At 36.9% G+C, this 23,560-nt stretch overlaps 1 protein-coding gene across 3 annotated transcripts in view; it reads left to right on the forward strand.

Annotated features, from left to right (window-relative positions):
- PRKCE (protein kinase C epsilon) overlaps nucleotides 1-23,560 on the forward strand; it is a 285,725-nt gene that overhangs the window by 170,520 nt on the left and 91,645 nt on the right. For 2 of the 3 annotated variants that reach the window (XM_061367216.1, XM_061367214.1), the window contains exons 3-10: nucleotides 6,908-7,067; nucleotides 8,250-8,284; nucleotides 9,646-9,731; nucleotides 11,873-12,005; nucleotides 14,771-14,913; nucleotides 16,113-16,209; nucleotides 17,808-18,019; nucleotides 19,315-19,488. In XM_061367216.1, the coding sequence (XP_061223200.1) occupies nucleotides 6,908-7,067; nucleotides 8,250-8,284; nucleotides 9,646-9,731; nucleotides 11,873-12,005; nucleotides 14,771-14,913; nucleotides 16,113-16,209; nucleotides 17,808-18,019; nucleotides 19,315-19,488 (1,040 nt within the window). The remainder of the gene's footprint in view (nucleotides 1-6,907; nucleotides 7,068-8,249; nucleotides 8,285-9,645; nucleotides 9,732-11,872; nucleotides 12,006-14,770; nucleotides 14,914-16,112; nucleotides 16,210-17,807; nucleotides 18,020-19,314; nucleotides 19,489-23,560) is intronic. The other variant, XM_061367215.1, reaches the window with a different exon arrangement.

Here is a 23,560-nt window from a genome sequence, read left to right on the forward strand (position 1 = left end):
TCTTTTTACCTGTTTTCGGTGACATCTCCTTTCCACCTGAAAAAGCTATAAATTTTGTCTTGTGGAAAAAGTCTTCAAAGTTGAAATTTTGTTTCAAAAAGCCTCAGATGTGAAATTGACTTTCAGAAAGCTTGTCATATAGCAATAGCTTCCCTGTGGTGTTTCTAGCAATAGAACTTCTTTTGCCAAATAAAATGTAATGTGAAAATTGTAGTTACAAGTTCTTTATTTTAGGAATATCGTATTTGTTGACAATTAATGTTAAATGCCACAAATAAAGAAATTGACAGGAAGTAGGAGGAAACTGTCTCTGATTTGCTTACTTTGTAGATCTGACAACTAGGAATTGCTGCATTCGCCCTCCAAGATGAGGTCAGTACCCCTGTCATCTGTGTGAGCCCCTAGAGGTCTGAAATACGGGGGCAACATGTTAATGTTTATATCCATCCCTTACCAGCTGTCCAGTCAACAGGTCCTGTAAAAGAGAAATCAGTTCATTAAATGCTAGGTTTATTCAAATGTGCTGTATCATCATCTGAAGATGACCATGTTTAATTCCACGGTTTTAATACCTTAAGCTTGTGTAAGTTGTCACTAGTTCTTCTGGCACTGTGCAGATGGAGAGCAGAAGCTTGTGAGGGCTCACTTGAAGCTTTTCTTAAGGAAAGGCTTCAAGTCATTTGAAGGAGAATTTTGCTTGAGCACATCTTCAGTTTTTGGAAATTAGGATGTTTCTGAAAACTAAATTGAACTTTGAGTGCTGAAATTGCCATCGGGCCAGTCTCAATATCTATGAAACCCTTTAGTGCTTCCAGACAATATGTTCTCCTTTATTAAGTGAAATGGGAAAGTATTTCCCTTTGAAAGAATATGGGGAGTTACTGTTGTGCCTTCAGCTTTGAGTGAGCTAATGAATGAATGTATTTGTGATAATAACTATGTAGAGAAGGTTTGAACCATGTGTATAAATAACCATCTGGATAGCTTTATAGGTTTGATTTTCATGGTTTGGGGGATTTCTTGTGGGGGTTGTTTGGGGTTTTTGAGGGGATTGTTGGGGTTTTTTTTGTTTGATTGGTTTGGCCTTTTTTGTTGTTATTTATTTGGGTTTGGGTTTGTTTTTTCAAATCGGAAAGTAAAATAAGCCCTGTAACAAAACAGTATTCCTTCTTACAACCCCAATCACATTTATCTGTCAGCATGTCAAGGGGAGTCTTTAAATACATATAGGCAGATTCTGTCTTTTAGATAAGAATTTAAGCACTTAAGCACGTGTTTTGAGGCAAATAAATCTGAGTCTGAGCCCATGCTACAAAACCATATTTGGGCTTAATATGTTTTAAAATGTGATTTATTCTTCAATGTATTTAGTAAATAGCTCATGTTAACAGACATGATTTGTCAAGATACCTGTCTCTTCTAAAACTCGCCCATTTTGTAAGCATGTTTTCATTTCTTTAGTAACACTCATCATCTTTGTTTTCTTCAACAATATAGTGTTATCTAAGGATCTGATTCTTCTCCTATTAAACAAGAAATTTCCTGTCAGCTTTTCTAAAGAAAACAGATTCAAGATGTAGTAAGCAAGCCCCCTGTGTTTATTCCTTGCTGAAGAAATAGGCTGGAAATATAGAAAAAGACAGAGAAAAATTGCATGCTGTTTCTATGACTCTGGTAAACTATCCAATTGATTTTTGTGTTCATCACTAACGCTTTACGGAGTTCAATTGTAGCAGTTACCTTGCTATTTTTTTATCTCAAAGTCACAAAAGTAGTTTGTTGCATCTGTTATTACTTAGCAAAGCTTTTTTTAGAAGAGATAGAAATGTAAATGCATGGGATGTTGAGATTTTTTTCACCTTTAGAGAAGATTCAAGCCTGAAAGGCAAAATCCTGTAACAGTTTTGGAGTGGAAAAATCTTGATAACAGTATATATGCTTCTACTGTAGAGGCCCAAAACAGAATTTGGGAATAATCCTCTGAGTCTTAATTCAATGCATAATGATCTGGTTACCCCATCTTGAATCCTGGGGGGTCCTGGCCAGTGTTCATGCCCCTTCTCACTTTCCCACATGACTTTAAGCAAATTACCTCTCCTACCTCAATATTCTTCCTCCAAGTAGACATTATATAGTGCTAAAATAAACACTTTTTCGGTACATTCATACTGGTTATAGTGGTCAGGTTTAAATATGATATAAAAACTCTTAATTTTAATCTTCAGCAATATAACATCAGTACAGTCATCATTTGTTTGCATTTGTTGTTTAGTTGGGCTCTGTGGAATTATTAAGGGTTGATGTTAAGCCAGCTGTTTTTTTCTTGATCCTGGTTGTAGTTGCAGATGGCAGCAACTTGGAGACACCCAATGCTGCCTGGGGTGAAAAGCCCTTTGAGCAGGAAGTGCCATGGAGGTGTCAGTGTTCAGTTACAGGGGGTTACCTGGCAGCTACGCCTGTTGCTGCAAGTGTTACTGTTGTACAGGGAGGGACTGCAGTTTGGCTTCAGTGGGGCAGTACCCATTAATCTAAAACACGATTATTTTTTTTTTCCTCCCTAAAGATTGTCACTGTTCAATACCAGTCCCCTCCAGATTAAAGGAAGTACCCAGGGTGCTTGCTCCCTTTTAGAGGTCAGCACTATGAGTAGTATCAAATACTGTAAAACCTCTTTGTATGTGTAATCTCTCCCTCTTTTTCTGCCATATTTTTTCCAATGTTTTGTGTTTGTTGTCAGAATTCTGTAAGTACTTACAGCATAGAGGGTAAGAAATGGAAAAGGCACATTTTGGCATACAGGGTATTTCTGTTTGTTGCAGTTAGTGCTCCTCACTGAACCCTTCTTGTTTATGCTGAAACCATTTTACTATGAAACAGGACCTGACATGGTTGAGCTTTGGTTATTTGGTGTACAGGGTATTTTTCCTCTAATCGTGCCCTCTTTGCGGGTCGCTGAACATGATGTGTCACTTTCTTATCTTTAAAGTTATGACTTATAATTCATGCTTAGCAGATACTATACACAATTAAGTGTTAAATCTAGTAGCAGACAGTTCATTTAAACATCCATTTTACAAGTATTTATGAATTTGGTACAATACTGCATGCCAGATACTTCTGACTTTTCTAATACTTCCCTAAGAGCTTGGAGTTAAGCCTGAAAGTCTTTTCAGCCTCTGTATGTATGTACGTACAAGTCTATAAGAGCAATTACGTACTATTGTTTCCCAAGTAACTCAGTTACTCTTGCTTGCAATGAAAAGAAGTAGTGGCATTACTGGGTATAGTTTTGAGACAAAATTATTTCTAAATTTGCCAGTTCTCAAGTACCATCATGTAAAGCTAAACTCAGTGTGCTGCATTGACTGTTCTACATGAACACTTGGAAATTATCATGAAAGTTAAATAAATGCATTTAAAATGGATAAGCTGAATAATATAAAGGGCTGAAGCCCTTTAAAATCAAAATAGGGAACAGAATGTGCATTACATAAAGAAACAGCTCTTTTTGAGGAAACGATCACCTTCTGCAATGACTAGAAGTGCTGAGAGAAGAAATTGTTTAGATTGGAACTTGCTTATAGACTGACTACCACAAATCCACTTAATTTTAATTTGAACTCCTCTGCTAAGAATAGAAATGCCATGCACAATATTTAGTATCCTGGTGGTATTTTCTAGAATCTGTTATATATCCCTGTAAGACTTTTTAAAACATACATAAAAGTCCAGTTTTCTTTGGGGTGCTAGCATTTTCTGAAGTATGTCTTTAAAAGACTAATTGGCTGTATCACACTTGGGGTTTTTCCCAAGTACTCCTTGTTGTCTGATAGCATTTACTCATCCTTGCTTGCAAGCAATGAGAGAAGTTTGGGGACAGCATTGTAGCTCTCTTTCTAGGTAGATGTCTTCAGAAAGTTAAATGAATGTCTTTAGTGTGGCTGTTTGGTATGAGATAAATGGATTTTAAATTAAACATAAGACTATTGTCAGTGCTACTAGAAATGAGTCGTTCACAACCCTGGGAATGAGCCAGCACAGATGTGATCATCCTCTTCTGAGTCACCTGGGAAAGTTATTGCCTGGTTTTGTGCCTGTGGTCCACAACAGGCATGTGAATTGTGCAAGATGTAGCAGTGGTTTGCTTGAGGTCTGTGGAAAAGCTTTATTTATGTGTTTTTGTTGGGAAATAGTGAGCAAGCTGGCTGAACTGAATGTAAACTAAGTGTAAAGCTTGTGGGTGAGTCTGTTTCTCTTGGGACTTGGTCTGCTTTGATGAAAGGCTGGTGTCCAGTCATCCGGTGTCCAGTCATGCCCTGTAATGCCAGATGCTTCTCCAGCCCCCCCAAATAAGTCCTGCTGCAGGCTGACAGGGTGGGGACTGTGCGCTGGCTGTAATAAGTGGTGAGGTGGAGGCAGAGTCATTGCTGGGGAGTCACCACTCATGGACATGGAGCTCATCTCTGCAGGTGAACACTGACACAGGATGCGGTGCATGAGTTTGGCCAAGTTCTAGTCTTTAGTGATAAACATGGAAAAGCAGACTGACAGGAGAGACAGTTCTGGGGCAACTGGCTAACAGGCCTCCAATGTTATCTAAGGCAGACCAAGAAAACTACATTTCCTTTGGCTGTTGGAGCATCCTTCTCACACACTGAGATGCTATTTGGGTGGAAATGAAATCGATAATGGAGGCCTGCCATTTAATTGAGTAGTTCCAAATGCATTGCTTATGTCTGCTTTCAAGTCAGCGTTTTCAAGTTAATTTCTGAGAAAAAAACCCCAAAAAACAAGAACACCCCCACCCAAAAAAAAACCACCAACCCCCCGCCCCCAACACCAAAGTTTTGGTGTTTTTAACTGTAACTATTGTAAGTGGAAAATATAATTTCATAAAATTGTTAATTATAGAACTGAAAGCAATATAATAAAATCACTTTGAAGACTTTGTTGACTTAAAAAAAAAGTAGTGTCATGCTATTGTGTTTATCTGGCCAAAACAAGAACAGGATTTTTACCTGCACTGTAAAATCACAGGTACTTTATCTGTGAAGAATTACACTTAAGATGAAAAAAGGAGAAAAGTGATACTGTGGACTGATTATCGTATCAAGTGTGAACTCTGCACTGTTGGAGGATCTTGTTCATTTCAGATAACTTTTTGAGAATGTTTTCCGGGAGAGTGGGATTTTAATTTCTCACATCCAGGCTTCATACTTTAACAAATTCTACAATGTGGATGACAACCAAAAGAACAGTTCTGCATTGATATAGAATTATTTCTTATAATAATAACTTTCAGAATATTTCCAGAGCTTTATAAAATCAATAAATCATTCAGAAGCTGGAAAGCTGGAAATAGGAGTCTTTGATAGGATTTCTAACTTTGTTTTTATTCTTTGTGGAAAACGGTCTTTGGAAGAGCTGTGGTATTCATTAGACATCAGAGTTTTTCTTAATGCATATATATCTTTCTTAAAGGGGGACCTAGCTTTGTGTGTAAGCCAATGTTTATTTACTGACAGCTCACTTAGAATAGAAAAGCAATGCCATTCTTGCTAATGTCATGGGTTCGAGCCCTTGCTGTTGGTGAAAGAAACTGGTCCTGATTCATGGGTCTGTGCTCTGTATTTTCTCAGGGTATCAATCCACTGGCTTCATTGAAGACCCTTTCCTGGGAATTCCTTAATCAATACCTTTTAATTTTACAAGCCTCAAAAATAGACTTTATTTTAGTGTTTGTGAAAGAATCTGAGGATACTATAGGTTTGAGTTATTCTCAGACTTTTGATTTTCTTTGTATTATTGTTAAATACTGTGTTGTCGCTTGAAAAACTTGTTCATGCACAGAAAACCATGCAACAGATCAAAGTTGGCATATTCAGGCCATCATAATGATTCAGGGTACCTGAAATTCAGAGAATAACAAGTGTTAAATACACATCAACATGTTACATGCACTGAAGCAGTGAGCACATAGATTCAGTCGACAGCAAACGACTGAATGTGGTCTCCAGACCTGATAGTCTGTTTTGCAGACACACAAGTGGCTCAAGGAATGCTTGTGAAATCTGACTTTCATTAACAGCAGTGTACTATTCTTCATTGCTAACTCGTTCTCAGCTTTTGCTAAATGCATACAGAATACTATGGAGGTGTTAGCGATACTTTCCAAAATAAGGCCTTGTGGAAAAATGACCCAGTGTGCTCTGGAGATTTTTTCCCAAACGTTTTCATTCTGTGACACACCAACTTCATTTTTCACTTTCTCTACCATTAAATCTCATATGCAATTGGATGGGAACTGGTTAAGAAGAGCAGCTTCCTTCCTTTGAACATTTTGCTGAAGGTGTTATTAGTATCAAAGTGGATTATTAGAGCCTGAAGCTCAGATCTTAATCAGAAATCCTACAAAGTAAGCAGTTCTGGAAGCAGTTTTTGTTCTGCCTGATAATATGTATTTGTACTCAGCTTCCTTACACTTGCTGAGTGTGTGGGGAGCAGGAGTCATAGGGATTTTTTGGTGGATTTCGTTTCCCCCCTGAAAATCAAATGAGATGGAAGTATAAGCTGTTTGGAGAGTCCAGCTGTAGTAACTGTTAAAGAGCTTGTCAGTGTGCTTGATAGTGATATAGCACAGGAGACATTCCCAGCTTAGCATGAATTTACAGATAAAGGTTTAGAACAAACAGAAGTTTCTGTACATGGCAATAAAACCCCTGGCACTTTAGTAATTTGCTAAAAACAGAAAACTGACCCACAGCTTAGGGAAGTTATCCTGTGCACTGCTAGGTAGAGACAATTCTCTTTACTTTTGGAGAATATCTACTATGAATTGCATTTGAGTTTTCCCATATTTGTGTCTGATACAGCCAGTGCTTATTGGGGTTTTTTTCCTGTTTTTCAGCACCCAAAGACAATGAAGAACGTGTGTTCCGGGAACGTATGCGCCCCAGAAAGCGGCAGGGTGCTGTGCGACGTAGAGTACATCAGGTTAATGGACACAAGTTTATGGCCACTTATCTTAGACAACCAACATACTGTTCACACTGCAGAGATTTTATATGGTATGAAGCAATTTTGCTTTCTTTGCAACTTTGAATTAACATACCCTCCTGTTTTGTTGAAGTATAAATGTATATAAAGTATAAAGCAGTAGTTATTTTCCTCTTCATTTTAATATTAAGCTGTCAGAAATTTGGCAGATGATAATAGGACTGCTAAACTTCCATCATCAATGTTAGAATTTGTTGTGTTTGTGGTTTTTTTATTCTCTGAGCCACAAAGTTCAATGTTTTCCTGACTGATGCACACTATGAATTCTGTGTAGATAGCCAGGCTAGTGTTCTGTAGGTGCCTAAATGTATATTTAGACCTAATGTTAGACCTTTACATTTTGTCAAGGTGACTGAGTTCTTCATTAGGTACTAAAATATCACCATCATCCTCCTAAGAAATGCCAAGCACCTATACATCCTACTGAAGTTAATGGAAGATGGGAATATTAGACTTCTAACGTTCCAGGGTTTGGGGTACTTGGTGTACAGTGTCTTTATTATTACAATGTATGTCAAGAACTCCCTTTTAGGAATTATTTACATTAGCTTTGAGTACTTGCAATTTTCAAATTGGGAAAGGTGGAAACATTCAGTTTCTAGTTATTTTTCAGCAACACTATGGATGTTTTCCAAAGTTACCTAGAGATACTGATTTCTGCCTTAATACACATATGATCTGATGTGACCTGTAATTAACATTTCTTAAGGCTGTGTAATGAATCAGTCTTTCTTAATGTGGAGCAACATGAACTGCACATGAACTGAGGTACATTGCTCTGAGAAATATGTGCAGGTTAATCTTTACTTTAGGTAAAATGATTCCAAGCAACAAAATTGGCAATTTTGCAAAACTGCAATCTATTCTCTCTATTTAGAGGCCTGCTTGATGATTGCTTTATCAGCTTGTAGCTTCCCTCTCCAGGTACCCTTTGGCTTCACCTATATTATTACAGTAAATGTGTCTTTACTTCTAACTCCATTCATCATTCCATATCGTTCTACCTGTTTCCTCTTGACAGCTGAAATGTAGTTCCTACATAGAACTGCTTTCAGTTTAGGCATGCAGCATCAGATTATTATTTGTAAGAAGCTATTATTTTAAACTTGTGCATGTCCAATAAAGAGAGAAAAATATTTTTCATTATTAAAAGTATGTATTCTTCATTTTCTCAAACACTGTTTTATTTTCAGGGGTGTAATAGGAAAACAGGGATACCAATGTCAAGGTAAGAGAACATCTACAGGGGGACAGTTTGAATGTATTTATTGTATTATAATATATAAGTAAGAAGATATTTTCATCAAGCATTGTATAGGTACAGTGCCAAAAATTTAGCACAAGATGATCATAAGAAGTTTGTCTTACCAAAGACACAATCTTTCTAGCACAGCACAGTAAGATTTTTCACAACTGTTGGACTTAGATATTGTTTATGAAGTAGGAACATAGTTAACATCACTGAACAGCAGATCCTAGGTGTTTCTTAATGCACATCCACCTGGGGGGGCATATCTGCAGATGTTGGCTTCTTCATTTTTCACTTTGTGCATTTTAAAATTATGAATTTTTTATTCTGCAGAAGATTCTTTGTTTAAAAATGCCAGGTAATTGCAAAGACTGTAATTAAGTAGGTGTGGTAATTATAGAGGTCACCATTAGAGAAGGTTATAGCAAAGACTGCAGAAGTGTTTAATTTTCAGCTCCATTTTTCAGCTCTATTTCTTGTACTCTTGATTTTTTGGGATGATGTTTTTCTACTTAATTCTCATCTGATGAGTAGAAATAATCAAGTTAGTGATGATTTTTCAGTTACAAAAGTCTTAATGAAATCTCATTGTAAATAAATGCAAATAATGATTTTACATGCTACAATAAGAATTAACTGTATTACACATACAGCAGAGGTTCCTTGAGTTCTGACCTTTTTTTCCTTGCAACAATGACCAAAGCTAGAAGAAAAAGAATTCATTATTTCACTCTGTAGGATTTTTCTTCACTTAATGACCTTGAATCCTACAGTATGATAGACCTTGTAATTGCTAATCTTATCTGTAATATGTGCAAATGTTGTTCATTAAGTAATCAGTATGAATATTGACAGAGCATTTTTTCCTCCTGAAACCTTTTACAGTTATCAACTTATGATAATGCATTAGCAAAAGAATGTTTGACTTTGGTTTTTTCTGTTGCCTTTAACGATGAGTAATCTTTATGTCTTTTTTTCTCTGGAAGCTCTACAGACAGGAATTGGTTTTGTCATGTATAATACAGAGATGATGGGCTTTAAAGAAAGAAATCAAATATGTAAAAAAGGGGAAAAATTGTGGTTAATATTTCAGGTTGGTAATTTGTAGTTTTACATACTGAGATTTGGGCAGATATGCTTTAGTTCTTTTAAAGTTCTTTGGTCTCTTCAAAGTCTCTTTCTTCTGCTTTTGTAAGCCAGACTTACTTCATAGGACTCATCAAGTCATCAGTCACTTGCAGCCTTTCAAGGCCCAGCATTTCTAGTTTTCTGAGCTCAGTCTTTTCCTTTCAAACCCGTCTTTATGAAAACTCATTCTTTTATCTGTTTTTTGTTTATAGTTTGCACTTGTGTCGTCCACAAGAGATGCCATGAACTTATAATAACGAAGTGTGCTGGCTTAAAAAAACAGGAAACTCACGATGAGGTAAATGTTTATAAAATATATTTTCTAGATAAAACTCTGTCTTTCATCAGTTAAAAATAGGGTCATCTCCTCTGTTTAATCAATAACTGTTACAGACATTCTTGTGCCTTTCTGGTCATCTTGTGGTATAGCATTTACTTTAAAATGACAGATTGCTGTAACAGTTTCATTTGCATGGGAATTATTGTACAGCAATTTATTTCTAATTAGTAAACTTCTTGTAGTATCTGAACACTTAAAGGCTTCTTGGGCTCTTTGCGCTCCTTTACATCTTTAGCATTCTTCATTTCAGAGTTAATCCAAGTTTTAGCATTTTAGTTCAGAAGAAGCAGGCTGGGACCCTTTGTCCTTAACTGCATTTTGTGTGGCTGAGTCATTAGCAGTTGATAGAATAGGCAGTATGCTTGGGTATCTTACATCAACATAAATACTGCCCAGAATTTGCTTGCAAAGAGTCACCTCAACAAAGACTGTGTCCAAACAGTAAAAATGTAGAGAAAAAGCCATGTGAGTGTTGAAGAATGTTGTAAAGATGGTAGTGATAGCACGAGGTACTACATAGCTAACAGGTTTTCCAGCATAATTACTCCCTACCTGTAACAAGCTGTTGGATATTAATGGAATCATCACAATATGTGTTTTGTTATCATGCATTTAAATAAATGAAGACATCACCTGAAAACTAAATTAACTGTCTTCAGAACTGTACTGTTAGAAAGGTAAGTATATCTGCCAACAGCATATTCAGCTCTGAATCAGAATTGGAAATGAAGCAATGCTTTCACTTGGGTTAAAGGTTTCTCTTGGCTAAGATGGTCTTTCTGGGCTTGGTTAGGAAATTAATGTCAATTTCTGTGGACAGTCGTACACCAGGGAGCAGTGTGGCTGCTGAAGTGTTCATCTCCCTTAGGTCCCTCAGCTTTGGGGTATCGCTTTGTGGCTGGGTTAGGGAGGGGAGTGGGGTTTATGTTTTTTTTAATAGTTGTAGCCCTCAACTGCAACAAGTGAATGCTTTATCTTATACAGAAGCTTTTTTTTGTGTGCGTGTGTTAACAGAAAAGCTAATAAATGTTCACTGTCCTGTTCTGTTTCAATGGCAAGGACCTAATATCTTTCATTATATGAGGTGGTCTGTAGGTGATCCCAGTTCCTTGGCCATACAGGAAAAGTACATTTCTTAGTTTTATTTCTTAAAAACCATTATTTATATGCTTAAAAACCCTACTTTTAAATTGCATGTCAGAGTTGTATGTAATGGTTTAAAGCCGTTCTTTCAACTTTGACATGAATTGACTGAGATGCTAACTGATCTCATTCTTCCTGTTGTGCAGTTGTCTGCCATTTTTTATACTGGAACCATTCTTTAATGTCTGGTTCACAACCAGTATTTTATGTTCAAAACTGATCACGTGCATAGGATCATTAAAGGACTGTGTTTGGCTAGTGCTGTTCTTGCGTAGCACTCACAGGAAGATACAAAATCTTGTGTGGATTTATATTCCCAGGCTCCAGACTGGTGGAGACTTGCATGTTCTGCTGATATAATGCTCTCATTGTTTAAAAGGGTACTAGATCATTGGAGAGAAGCCAGCAGTAATAGGAAAGGGAAGGAAAAACATTGAAATAAATCTCCTGCTATGCAGTGGCCACCATAAAAACTTATCAGTTATGTCTTTTAATTGACATGTAATCATACCTTGGAATCCCTGAATGCAGTGATTTATCATTGTCATAATCTAAAGAAGAGTGGGATATGAAAAGATAAAGAGGTTGGGGTAGATATCGCTTTCTCAGTCCTGTATTAGTTTGGCCTGCTCCTCCTCAAACAATTGGGAGTGACTTCCTTGCCTTCCCCAGAAAGAGATCTTTCCTGATAGCTATGTATTTGTTGTTCCCAGAAGTACTAGGAAGTAGACTTTAGTCTTTATCTCTTGGACAGCAGCGGCCCTTCCTCCTCCTTTCTCCAAATAAAGTATGAGAAAATAAAGTATGAGAAGCCCTCTAGAGCAGGAGGATGTCTAACACAAAGATCATCATCTGCACATAGACCTATTTCATCTTGTTTGAATTCTGTTTGGTTTCAAGACATAACAAAGCATACACTGATTATAAAGAAATTAGTGTGAAATATACTTTCCCAACAGGTGGGATCCCAGCGTTTCAGTGTCAACATGCCTCACAAGTTCAGCATTCACAATTACAAAGTGCCCACCTTCTGTGACCACTGTGGTTCGTTGCTCTGGGGTCTTTTGAGACAAGGTTTACAATGCAAAGGTAAGGACTGCCACATCAGACCTTTTCTTTTTTCTTGGTGAGCTACTTAGAAAGACTTCAAGTTATTCTCTCTTTTCCAGCATGTACACAAGTGAATAGGAAGTAAGTAGCAGATTGCTGTAAGGTTTGCCATAAAAGTTAGAAAATGGTCCTTTATCCTGTCTGCAACACCAGTCAATAACAGGTGCAGAGGGCAGAGGTGTAGAAACACATTTTGCACCCACTGTAAGGTAGGTTTATTGCCACATAGGAAATCAACAGATGACAGAAAATTAGTAGCATGAGAATTTATATCCCTTCAGTTTATATGCCTGTTGTCTTTTGTGTTTGTAGTGGTGGTTTTTACACTTTTTAAACATCACTATTCCAGTTACTTTTCCCTTTAATGCCACCTTCAAAAATTACTATTATGTGTTGGCTAGGCTAGGCAGAACCAGGCGTGTGTGCCGATATCCAAGAGATGAGGTATTCTGATAGCTAGCCAAATCATTCTTTGTGATGGTCTGCTTCTGCTTCAGGAAATAAAGAATTCATTATGTTCTGCAGTTTAAGGACTCTGTATTATGTACAGTAATTGTATGTGAAGTTACTGCTGGAATATGCATTCAAGTCATTTTAGCTGACTAACGAAAATCAATGATTCCATATCTCCTTGTTTCAAGCAGATCTATATATTCTAAATGGGGGAGAAAACAATACAAACACTTGCAAAAGAAAGTAATATTTTAGAAATAGTGAATAAAATACTTCAATTGGTGGATTGAGAGGAATGATCTCATTAAGATTGTCAGATTCTTAGAACATGGTACTTGGTGGAATTAGAAGCATTTTGATTTTGCTACATGTTTATGAATAGGTAGGTGCATCTTCATATACACAAGAATCATGTTATTTGCACTTCTCAACTTCAGAAATGTGGAGTCACACACATACATATAAACATGTAATCTATGGACTATATCCTTTGCAGTATTAAAGGTGAGACATAACTGTAGGTGAAGGTCAGACCTAATGTTTCATGTCACAAATTGCTGAGCAGCAGGGAAAAGATTTCTTTCATAGCAAAGTTATACAGAGTGAGAGTGTTCTGAAGTTCAGACCTTCCTTGTGATTCTAGCTAGTGAGCAGTGATAAAAAGTTAGACTTTAAATACTGTTACTTTAATACTATTGAAGATTTTGTTCAAACACTATCTTGATTATGGTGGAGAGATGTTCAGAGAAGATTTCTCAATTAAACTGGATTATTTTTTCCTTTTTGATTTTTAATCAGAGCTATAGTATCTCTCCACTTATTCTGTGAATATATTACTTCACTTTCATATTATCTCTTGAGTACCATAGTGCTCAATTGGCTCTTAACTGTAGAAAATAATGCTATTTCACATATGCATGCAAATTATTTCACATATCTATGCAAAATAACATTATTATTGTGTAGCAGATGCATAGAAGCAATAGTTCAGCGAGTCTATGTGCTTTCCTCATCATCTTAAATTAGTAACAATAAACATGCAGTATTGTCCACATGAAATCTAGAACTCACCTGAGCTGGAAATATCATCTCTGCCTGCTTTGTTTTCTATCTTCACAAGTGCTGAACCATGCTCCCTTCTTCAGAGATGTGCTTACTTGCCCAGTGTGGTTATTAACACCATGAAAAGTGTATTCCAGAGGTTTATTCCTCTTCTGTATTTCCACTGATTATTCCTGTGTTTTTTTTACAAAATATCTTGATGAAGTTGGACCTTACAAAACTTTCCTGCTCGCTGTATTTCACGCAGTTCCGTTCCTCAGTGTCCACTGGTATAGATCTTAGGTCAAACACTTGCCACTGACCTTTCTCACTGAATATACATGCATTGAATATACCACGTGTAGTAATATAATTTTGCTGTTCTTGTAACATGGAACATACTTGAAAAGGAAAGGCACCTGCTCTCTGAAGTTACTGCCCTAGATAAGAGTGCCTGTGTATAGTCCCAGAGGTAAACACGTTTTGTTTCTGTAGGGCTTATACAGTGAAAGCATCACTGATGCATGATATAATGAAATAGAGCTTTATAAATATGTACTTTCTTGATTATTTTTTCTCTAAAAAGTAATTAATAGAGGAATTCAAGCAAATGAATGTTAATGTAGCATTTAATTACAATTGCAGTTTTGCTTGCTTTATGCCTTGCTCCACAAGAGGGCAGTGAAGTCTAAGGTAAAATGACATCCGTGCCTGACGTCTTCACTCTGCTGTTTCTAATGGGGCTATATGCCTGCTACCCCATAACCTGGAAGCAGTGTAACCTTTTTTTCCTCTTATTAGTATGCTACTTTCAAGAGATGAAAGAGAAAGAGCTTAGTGAATTGGGTGCCAATTTAAGAATTTAGAAAAAGAGCTTAGTGAATTGGGTGCCACCTAAAGTGTCTCAACAGCACCAAAGACTTATATTAAAAACACTCTTGGTTTTATGTCTGCCGACATTAGGAGTTAATCTACTTGAGTAAAAACGAGTAAGAAGCATAATACATGGGGGGTTAATGTTTATTTTCAGAAGTGGACTGCTAAAATTCAAGCTTGGAAGGACTCCTTATTCAAGTTCTACGTTAGATTTACAGGATTGTTAGATATTTTCATTTGTTCCTGTGTGTGTTCTAGGTACTGTGTGAAAACATTGTTCTGTGTTGGCAGGTCCAAAGAGGGCTGGTTTAAGTAAGACAAATACATGCCAAGGTAGTGTTTAATTTACTGTATTACTTTGCATTTCATTGCAGTTTGCAAGATGAATGTACATCGACGCTGTGAAACAAATGTGGCACCAAACTGTGGAGTGGATGCTAGAGGCATAGCAAAAGTTCTTGCAGATCTTGGAGTTACTCCAGATAAGATCACTAATAGTGGGCAGAGGAGGAAAAAGGTAATTTTACTATGCAATGTCACCTAGAAAAATTAGCTTAAGTATGGCTGTATTATAACTTTACTAGTTGGGGGGGGGGTTTCAGTCACACACTCGACTTGTACAAGAGGTTTTTTTAAGTCAGCACAGAACTAAGACTTTAGCTTGTGATTTATAAGTGCAAGTCATCCATTTTGAATTTTGATATGAAGATTATTTTGACCTGCTAAAAATTTGCAAACCTGGGATCTGTATAGAGCCTAGAAGGATTTCCCCTTTGTAATTTTGAGGAAGGAGATTTGACAGAGAAACAGTGTCTGACTCAACAGTTCAGAAAAACATAAATGTCTCTTTGGCTCAGAATTGGCATCAGATAATTGATTGATTGAGACAGAGCACTACTGCTTTGCATTGTAAATGCTGATAAGGGAGCAATGTGCTGATCCTCATGAAGAAGAGCTCTTTGCCAGGTGATAGTTCCAGAGTTATCATCACTATTCTAGGAAAAAATAGGCTGTTCTGGAAATAAAAAGCACAGGTCACCCATAAGTACATCCAAAGCTGATGGAGTTATTCTGGATGGAAAATATGTATACTGGCTCAGAATATGGCCACACTTTCTATTTGCATGGTTGTGACAAAGAGGCACATTTCTCTCATTTACAGAAATATGCAGTTTTTACCATAATTTCTTAAAACATTGACATTTGGTTCTGTTATTTTTCCTGATTATTGCACACATGGGTCCCATGTACACAGTTTTTAAAATGTCACAGAAATAAATTCAGTCTTACAGGAATAAGTTGTTTGATCTGTGACTCCTGGGAAAAGATGTTGTTATGATGTTACTGATGAGTTTGTAGTGCTTGTTGATACTTGCAATTAAATGTATTTACTGGGTAGACTTCTACACAGACTCATAGTGGCTATTCAAAACTTTCCCATTTGCTGGGTGTGCTAATTACACTTATTTAATCTTAAGAACCCATTTCTATTTAAATTGCTATCTCTTTCTCTGTTTATATTATGACCCTATTTGATGAAATGACATCAGCATTATGGTTGAGGTCCTGCCAGGGAGAATCTATAGGGGTAATCTGTTTCTGTAACATCTTCAGTTTCCTTCATACTTGTACTTGTGGATTAAAGTTGTTAAATTAAATTTCCTCTTGGCATGGGAGAATCTCATAGCTGAGTACCCCTTTTGGAATTGTTGTTAGCTAATTGCAGGTGCAGAGACTCAACAACCAGTTCCTGGAAGCACATCATCAGAAGAAGATCGGTCAAAGTCAGCGCCAACTTCTCCATGTGATCAAGGTTGAATATCTCTTTTTTAGTTCCTAATTTATATGTATTGTCACTTATCTTACTTCTTTATAAGGAGTAAAAAAGCTATGAGCAACAGCCTCATTAGAACCAAACCAACAAATTAATTACCACTAAGGACTTAAAGTTATGAATGGCAAAAACTTATTAAAAGGGACTGCTCTTCCTTTCATTTGAATCTGTGAAATTAAAGTGTTTTTAAAGGGAAAATTATAAAACAGTCATCTGAAAATACTGTAATATTTACTAGATGAGTCCTTGCCTAACCAAGTATCTTTATGTAAGGAGGTTATACGTTCTAAGAGTGAGGACGTTTTAAATAGTACCACAGAACTTGAGAGAACCTTTATTTATCTAAAACCCTCAATCTATTGATAAGATTTTGAGGTAAAGTTGTCTCCTTGCAATTCCATGTTGAAGATCTGTGATAAAAAACACTTCCATCCATTTAGGCTATTCTAGCATGTGTTGTCTCTAAAGGCTTTGTAAAACCATGCTTCCTTTCAGTGAACTTTTTCATGCATAGTTTTGAAGACAGATATTTTAATCGTTACTGATACGACCTGATTTCATTGAGCAGTGCAGCCCTGATTGACAGAATCACAGAATCACAAGGGCTGGAAGGGACCTCAAAAGATCATCCAGTTATCAGCAGCACTTTTTGAATCTGGTCTGATTGTTGTTTTTAAAGATCAGAAGTCTATGAGGCATCTTATGTACCATCGCATGTGTAAACTGATGAATGAAAAATACATACATCAAGATGGGTACCTTTGTATCAAATTCTTTTAAATTGTTTTTAGTTGAGAAAATTTTTCAGCCTTATTTTTTGGGAAGACACTTCCAAAGCTCCATGGTAATAAGTACTGTTAAACTTTGAGTCCAGAATTCATCTAAATTTGTCAACCTTTTGATTTCACAGCCAGTAGTCCAGTAAAGTTGTTCCTTCCAAGGCCATCAGGCAAGAGCTTGAGGCAGACCCCGAGGTCTGTTAGTTACCAGGACTAAATTGGGTATATAACACTGAGAAACCTTCAGAACTCTTTAGCAGATCTACACAATTGCTGCTTGAAATGGCACTAGGAAGTGGTCAAATCCTTTATTGGCAGGCATCTGATAACAGCTGGATCTGAGTAAGATGCTCCATTCTGTTTGACTTCAAGGACTGTGGTGCCCAACTATCCTTTGAACTTTTGAAGACACAACTCTAAAATACCTAAAATACTTAAGCAGGAAGATGAGTAAGTGCTGCAGGAAGATAGGGGTATTCAAAACAAAGTACTTCTCTGTGGTACAGGAAAACCCAAGAGCACTAAAACAACTATTTGGCTACTATTCTGCCTTATCTTTCAAGTTTTGGATATGTCATCCTCTTTGCTTCATTTTAAAAGGCCACCCTTCCTGTTAGAGCAGGGGTTTGGCTGATTACTGTAAGGTGGAGAAGCAGTTTGCTGAATATATACCCTTAACCACAGAATGGTCTACACAGCATTTGAGAATGATGAATATCCCTTCCCAATCTGATACAGACACAGGCTGTTTACTTGATGGTTAGTTAGAACAAACACTTTTTTCTCACATTTCAACAGAAATCAAAGAGCTGGAAAACAACATTAGGAAAGCATTATCATTTGACAATCGGGGAGAGGAACACAGAGGAGCAGCCACATCGTCAGCAGACAGCCAACTTAAACCTGGGGAGAATGGTGAAAATGGGGAGGTCAAACAGGCCCAGACCAAGCGAATAGGCCTTGAAGAGTTCAACTTCATCAAAGTATTAGGGAAAGGCAGCTTTGGCAAGGTCAGTAGCTTGGGTTTTCCTTGTTTATTTTGTTGGGATTTTTTCCTTATGGTGTATAGGGTTTTTTTTACTGCCCTGCTTTGAAAGGATTCACAGTGACATTCAGAAAGTGCTTCCACCCTAGGATTTTCCTTTTACCCATTGGGTATGAACAGCTTATACCGCACAGATCAGGAGTATCAGCCCCCTGATTAACTGACGTTTTCTGTGTTTCAGCTCACTCCATTAGCTAGTGTCAAGCCTTTTGAAACAAAATGTCAATGTTTCGCTATTTTAGGAGATTGGTGATGATGACATACATACATACTGTTCAACAAGATAATTAGCTACAGTCAAGCAGGAAAAATCAGCTCAGGAATAATGCTGTGGAGTTCTGAGTTCATTCTCTTTCTAGATGATGCCCAGTTCAAGTTTACTTATTTCATAGAGCAATTTGTATGCTTGTTTTTACTTAGCAGGTGTGTTCAGTGCTGGAGAAACTCAAGCATTTCCACTCAGATATGATGAGTGCAAGAGGCTTAGACAGCTGCCCAAAATACCACATACGCAGCAAAGATGAAACTCACCAGCTACCTTCCTGCAGTAGGGATTTGATGAGAATGGAAGGGGCATTTCTCTATTTACAGGGCTTATAGATTTTATTTTCACATGGCTGTGAACTGTGGAGTAAAAGAGGAGGACTGAAATATGAATCTGTTTTCCAAGTACACCCTTCCTTCGTATAGGGGAACTGCAGATGCACAGAGTTGAGGGGCTGAAGCAGTTCTTTTGTCTCCCTGTTTTGTAATCCTTTCTCTGAAGATTACCCTGGCTCCAAGCCAGAACTGACCTTTAAACAGATTATAGGACTTGAACCTTAAACAATAATAGTAGTTAAAATCAACAACTTGAGAGCAGACAGAATGGTGCGTAGGATTGTACAGTAAGTTCGTCACTCAAATCTCACTACTGAAAATAGGAGATAAAAGTGGAAAATAAGTTCCTGCCTCTATCAATTTCCTTCCTTTTTTAGTTTTTGAGATCTTACTAGTAGGTACTTGTTAATATATTGAATGAGGGGATAAAAACATTTTCTCTTCTGCATTCTTAACTAACAAACAGAATAGATACCATCTGTTTCAAATTTAAAGAGTACCAGAGGTATAGTTTTCTAAAATTGCATTACTTCACTTTTAATTTTATAAACTTACAACTTAATTCAGGCAAATATGTATTTCCAGTGCTGTCAAACTAATACACAACACGTTTCATGGTATTTGTTTTTCGTATGTAAACAGAATTTCTGTTTGGTTTAGGTAATGTTAGCTGAGCTAAAAGGAAAAGATGAAGTATATGCAGTGAAAGTCTTGAAGAAAGATGTCATACTTCAGGATGATGATGTAGACTGTACAATGACAGAAAAGAGAATTCTGGCATTAGCACGGAAACACCCATACCTAACACAACTGTACTGCTGCTTCCAGACGAAGGTAAGCTGCATGAACCCTTTACCAGTTTATTCTGAAGGAACAATATTTACTATTTACAGAATAAAAGGTAGCAATGTAAAAAGCACAGCATTATTTAAAAAAAATATTTCTGAAACATTTTTGACATTTCAGAGTACTGGCCTCTGTTTAATAGCATTACTCTTACCTTCTAAGTACCAGGAGGTGGCAGTAAGTGAGTTAAAAAATTACACCCCCCCATGCATAAACCACAAATGAGGTGCCATTTTCTGGGTTGGTTCTGGTGTTTTATTATTTGTTGAATTCAGTGCAGATTTTTTTAACATCCAGTATTTAGAGTAAAAATTCTAAAATTATGTTGGAAATTATATTAGGGCAGGACACTCATCTTTTCAGTTTCCTTGTGCTATGTAGCATGTAAAATGTTCAGACAAGACAGGAAGTACGAATACTGCTTATCGAATAAGTTCCTGTAATGCTAAGGTGCTTGAGGAGCAGAGAGAAGGAAGGGGAGAGAGAGCTGATAATGAGAGCCTGTTCCCATGGTGTGTTCTTTGTTGGTGATTTTTCATACAGAACTCCTCTTCATAGCACATATTTTGTATTTGCTTTTTAAATGTAAGTGAACGTTTGGATGGTGCAGCTGACACTGTAGGATTTCTGAATCCGTCAGTCTAAGTGCTTGAAACCAGTAGTGTTCACGTGATATTTCAGGGTTTCATTTCTCAGTCTCTTGTTTCTCTCTTGCCATTCAGCTGAGCTGACAGTTTTTTACCTGTTTGTCCAGAAAGCTTTATGGACAAACAAACCCCCTTTCTCCACCCCCACCCCCCCCCCCCCCCCCCCCGGTGAATCTGTTGTACAGGTAGACTAACAGTCATTTATAATTGTATTTACAGAAGCATCCTTTATTTTTTAAGTGCCTGATAAACTGTTTACTATTTCAGAGCACTAAGGTTTGAACTTTTGGCCACTGAACTAAATATACCATTCTTTTCAACAGGGTGAGTTTTTGACCTGTAGGTGAGAAGTTCAGATGTTAGTATATATGTATGTTTTACATAAAATACCTGAAAAGAAATCAACTTCCTTCAAACGTCTGTTTTGTTTTGTGTTTTCTTTCAGTAAGACATTACATTTGAGTATCTGAGTCAACTTAATGGAAATATTTGATAGATCAAATAATTAAATTAGCATATCAAATAAAATTAAGAGTTACTAATGGTGTGTATATGTGTGCATGTGTAAATATGTATATATTCACATGTTTTAACCAGAACTGTGTATGGCAAAAATGAACAATCACAATAATTATGTGTGTAGAATTACAGAAAAGCTGTATCTGAAAGAACTTCCAGCAGACTTGTCAGGAAAGATAAATAGGGCAGTAGGAAAGCCATCGGAAAATGGCTAGTAGGATCAAGATGACAGCCTCTTCAAGTATGTAAATAGCAAATGTTAAATATGTTTATACAGTTCTTAAAATAGCGAAGATTCATCAGTGTTTTATGTACTTTGAAGCTGACACAAAAGAGTGGCCCCGGAAGGTGTGTGTACGATTTATGTCTACAAAGGATGTTTCATATGTTCAGATTTTCATTTCATTTGAATATATGTGTGAACATACTTTTTAAATGTTTTAACTCTTTTTTATTCTAGAACTAGAATTGAGCATTTTGCTTCAGATAAGTGATAAAATGTAAAAATGATAAAGTAAGTGATAAAAAGATTGTATGGGGTGAGGGATAAACTCTGTGAACAGAGAGGGACCTTTAGGACTAAGGCAGACTGAACTCACTGAAGTATAAATAAATGTATCAGCAAACTGATGTGAATCATGTGGCAGAACATCAGTAAAGATCATGGCTACATTAAGTGAATTAAGAAATGATGACAGAAGGTTCTCCTGATACTCCCCTGGTTTCCTGGAGATTTCTTTCCTTTTCTATTTCTCATCTGTTCTCCTCTCATTTGTATCATGCTTTGTGCCTTCTTCTCTGCTCTTCAAAGCCACTCATCAAAAAGATATTCAGAAGTGTTTCTCACCATCTCCTTGCTTCCTAGGTCTCTTGACCAGAGAGTAACTATAGTTTGTGGCTTTGTTTGAACTCAGAGGAACTTATAGTTAAATGATTTGTAGTTACAAGGCATAGGCTAGTGACTCTCCCCAAAAACCAAAAACTCCACCGAGTGATACCAAAACAGAAGTCCAGCACTGAAAAATTGAGGTTTTTTGAGCACAGCCGATGAACTGTTCGCAATGAACTCCTTCTAAAGAACGACAAAATCCAAAACATCTGTAAAAATAAATGCAATAAATCTGCTACAGTTATAAATTATTTATGAATGACAACAAATGAAAATGTACCAAGTAAATGAGTCACTGAATGATTTGCTTAGGTTCAGTGAAAAAAAAACAGGTAGAAAAACTTGTTCGAGCAAACATGGCCTATGGTTAAAATAGCTTTACCGAGACAAAAGCTATTGTATGTTAGAGCTTAGAATGTATTTAACAGTAGTGTATAGTTAGTTACGCTGTGATTATATGCTATGCCACAGCTGCTGGGCTTTGCAGAACTGGTCCCTGAAGTGATCATGCTGGAATTAAATTCTGCATTTCTAGTAGAGCGTATTTGTCATATACACCCTGACTTAATGGGGAGATTGACTCAGTATTCATTGTCAAAGCACTCAAAGGTTCACTTTAGGTAGTGAGACTGCTTGCTTTGTTCCTCTTCCACAAAAATGGGAATGTAGGAGTTCGACTTTCTGTCAGTGTTTTCCTTCAGTAAGGTGAAGACACTGCAGGGAAGTTGTGTATATGATTTTTATAGTAAGTATGCTTCAGTATTGTTTGGGTTTTATATAGAGCAGACTTTGCATTAGTATAATTTACTAAATGATAATATCATTATGACAAGAAGTAAGGGATCATATTTAAAATTATCTTGGAATTCAGAAATCATGCCAAATAATGGCTAATAACAGCATTACAGTTTATATACTAATGGGTTTTTAACCCTACATATCTGAATTTACTTTTAGAAATCCTATCTAGCTGCCGTATTTTAAAGGAATATTCTTGGGACTGGTAATTCTAATGTTCCTACTTAATCCAAATGCTAACTTTGATCAAACCATTTTTCTTATAAGTCCATAAAAAAAATGAGCCCCCCTGAAAATCAACATTCTGTATTAAAATTATATATATTAAAACATTATGCTTCAGGGGTTGTTTTGCCAAATTCTGCAGTGACCTGGAAGTCAAAAGCTGGCTTCTGTTCCAGAGCTTAGGAAAAAGTGTGTAAAGCTGATGCATGCTATTTCTTCTGCAAAAGCTCAAGATAAAGAGCTCAGCAACTCACTCTACACGTTAGAGAGAATGTAAAATCTACAGGTAGGACCTCAGCTGATGTGGTTTTTACATGTAAGGAGCTTGGATATTTTAGTGTAGCATATCTTATAAAACCATGACACAGTTGGATAGTATTTTTCAACACTCCTGTTGTGACAGCATTTCCCTTCTTGTTTTGTCAGAACATGGCCAGTGCATCCATCAATGCATTCAGAGGCTTGAGTTCTGGTTTGCATGTAGTCTGTCAGCTGGGATATAAATGAAGAATACTGTGTTCTGTATTTGGCCTAGCACAGAGGGTACAGCACTTTTGCAATAACTGAGCTTTCCTCATCATAATCTTTCATTTATTCAGAACTTCTTTGTGTCTGTCGTTGAGAAAATTACTTTTTTCAATACTGCTACTGTTTGCATTCACCTTCATCCTTCCTTCTATCTTCTCTTTCTTTATCTGTTTGCTAGTTCTCTGTCTTTTCGATAAGGAATTTCTTACCTGACAATAATGCTGATGCTACCCAATTCCCCTCTGCAGTGTCCTCTTCACCCCGGCCTCATCCCATGCTTCAGTGATCAACTGAGGAACGGTATCAGCATAAGGTTTTATTGATAATGGTTCTGCCAGGTAGCTGTTAGAGGGGGTTTAAGTAGAGCTCTTTTCTCTGAAATCATCCTTGTTTTTATGATGCCTTGTTCACAGCTGGAAGTTTCAGAGCTGTGAAAATAAAGCCCTTTTTAATG

Source organism: Neopsephotus bourkii, unplaced genomic scaffold (genome assembly GCF_033783945.1).
Source record: "Neopsephotus bourkii isolate Nb327-2 ecotype Australia unplaced genomic scaffold, CSIRO-AGI_Nbou_v1 NB_1373, whole genome shotgun sequence".
NCBI classification, from domain to species: domain Eukaryota; kingdom Metazoa; phylum Chordata; class Aves; order Psittaciformes; family Psittacidae; genus Neopsephotus; species Neopsephotus bourkii.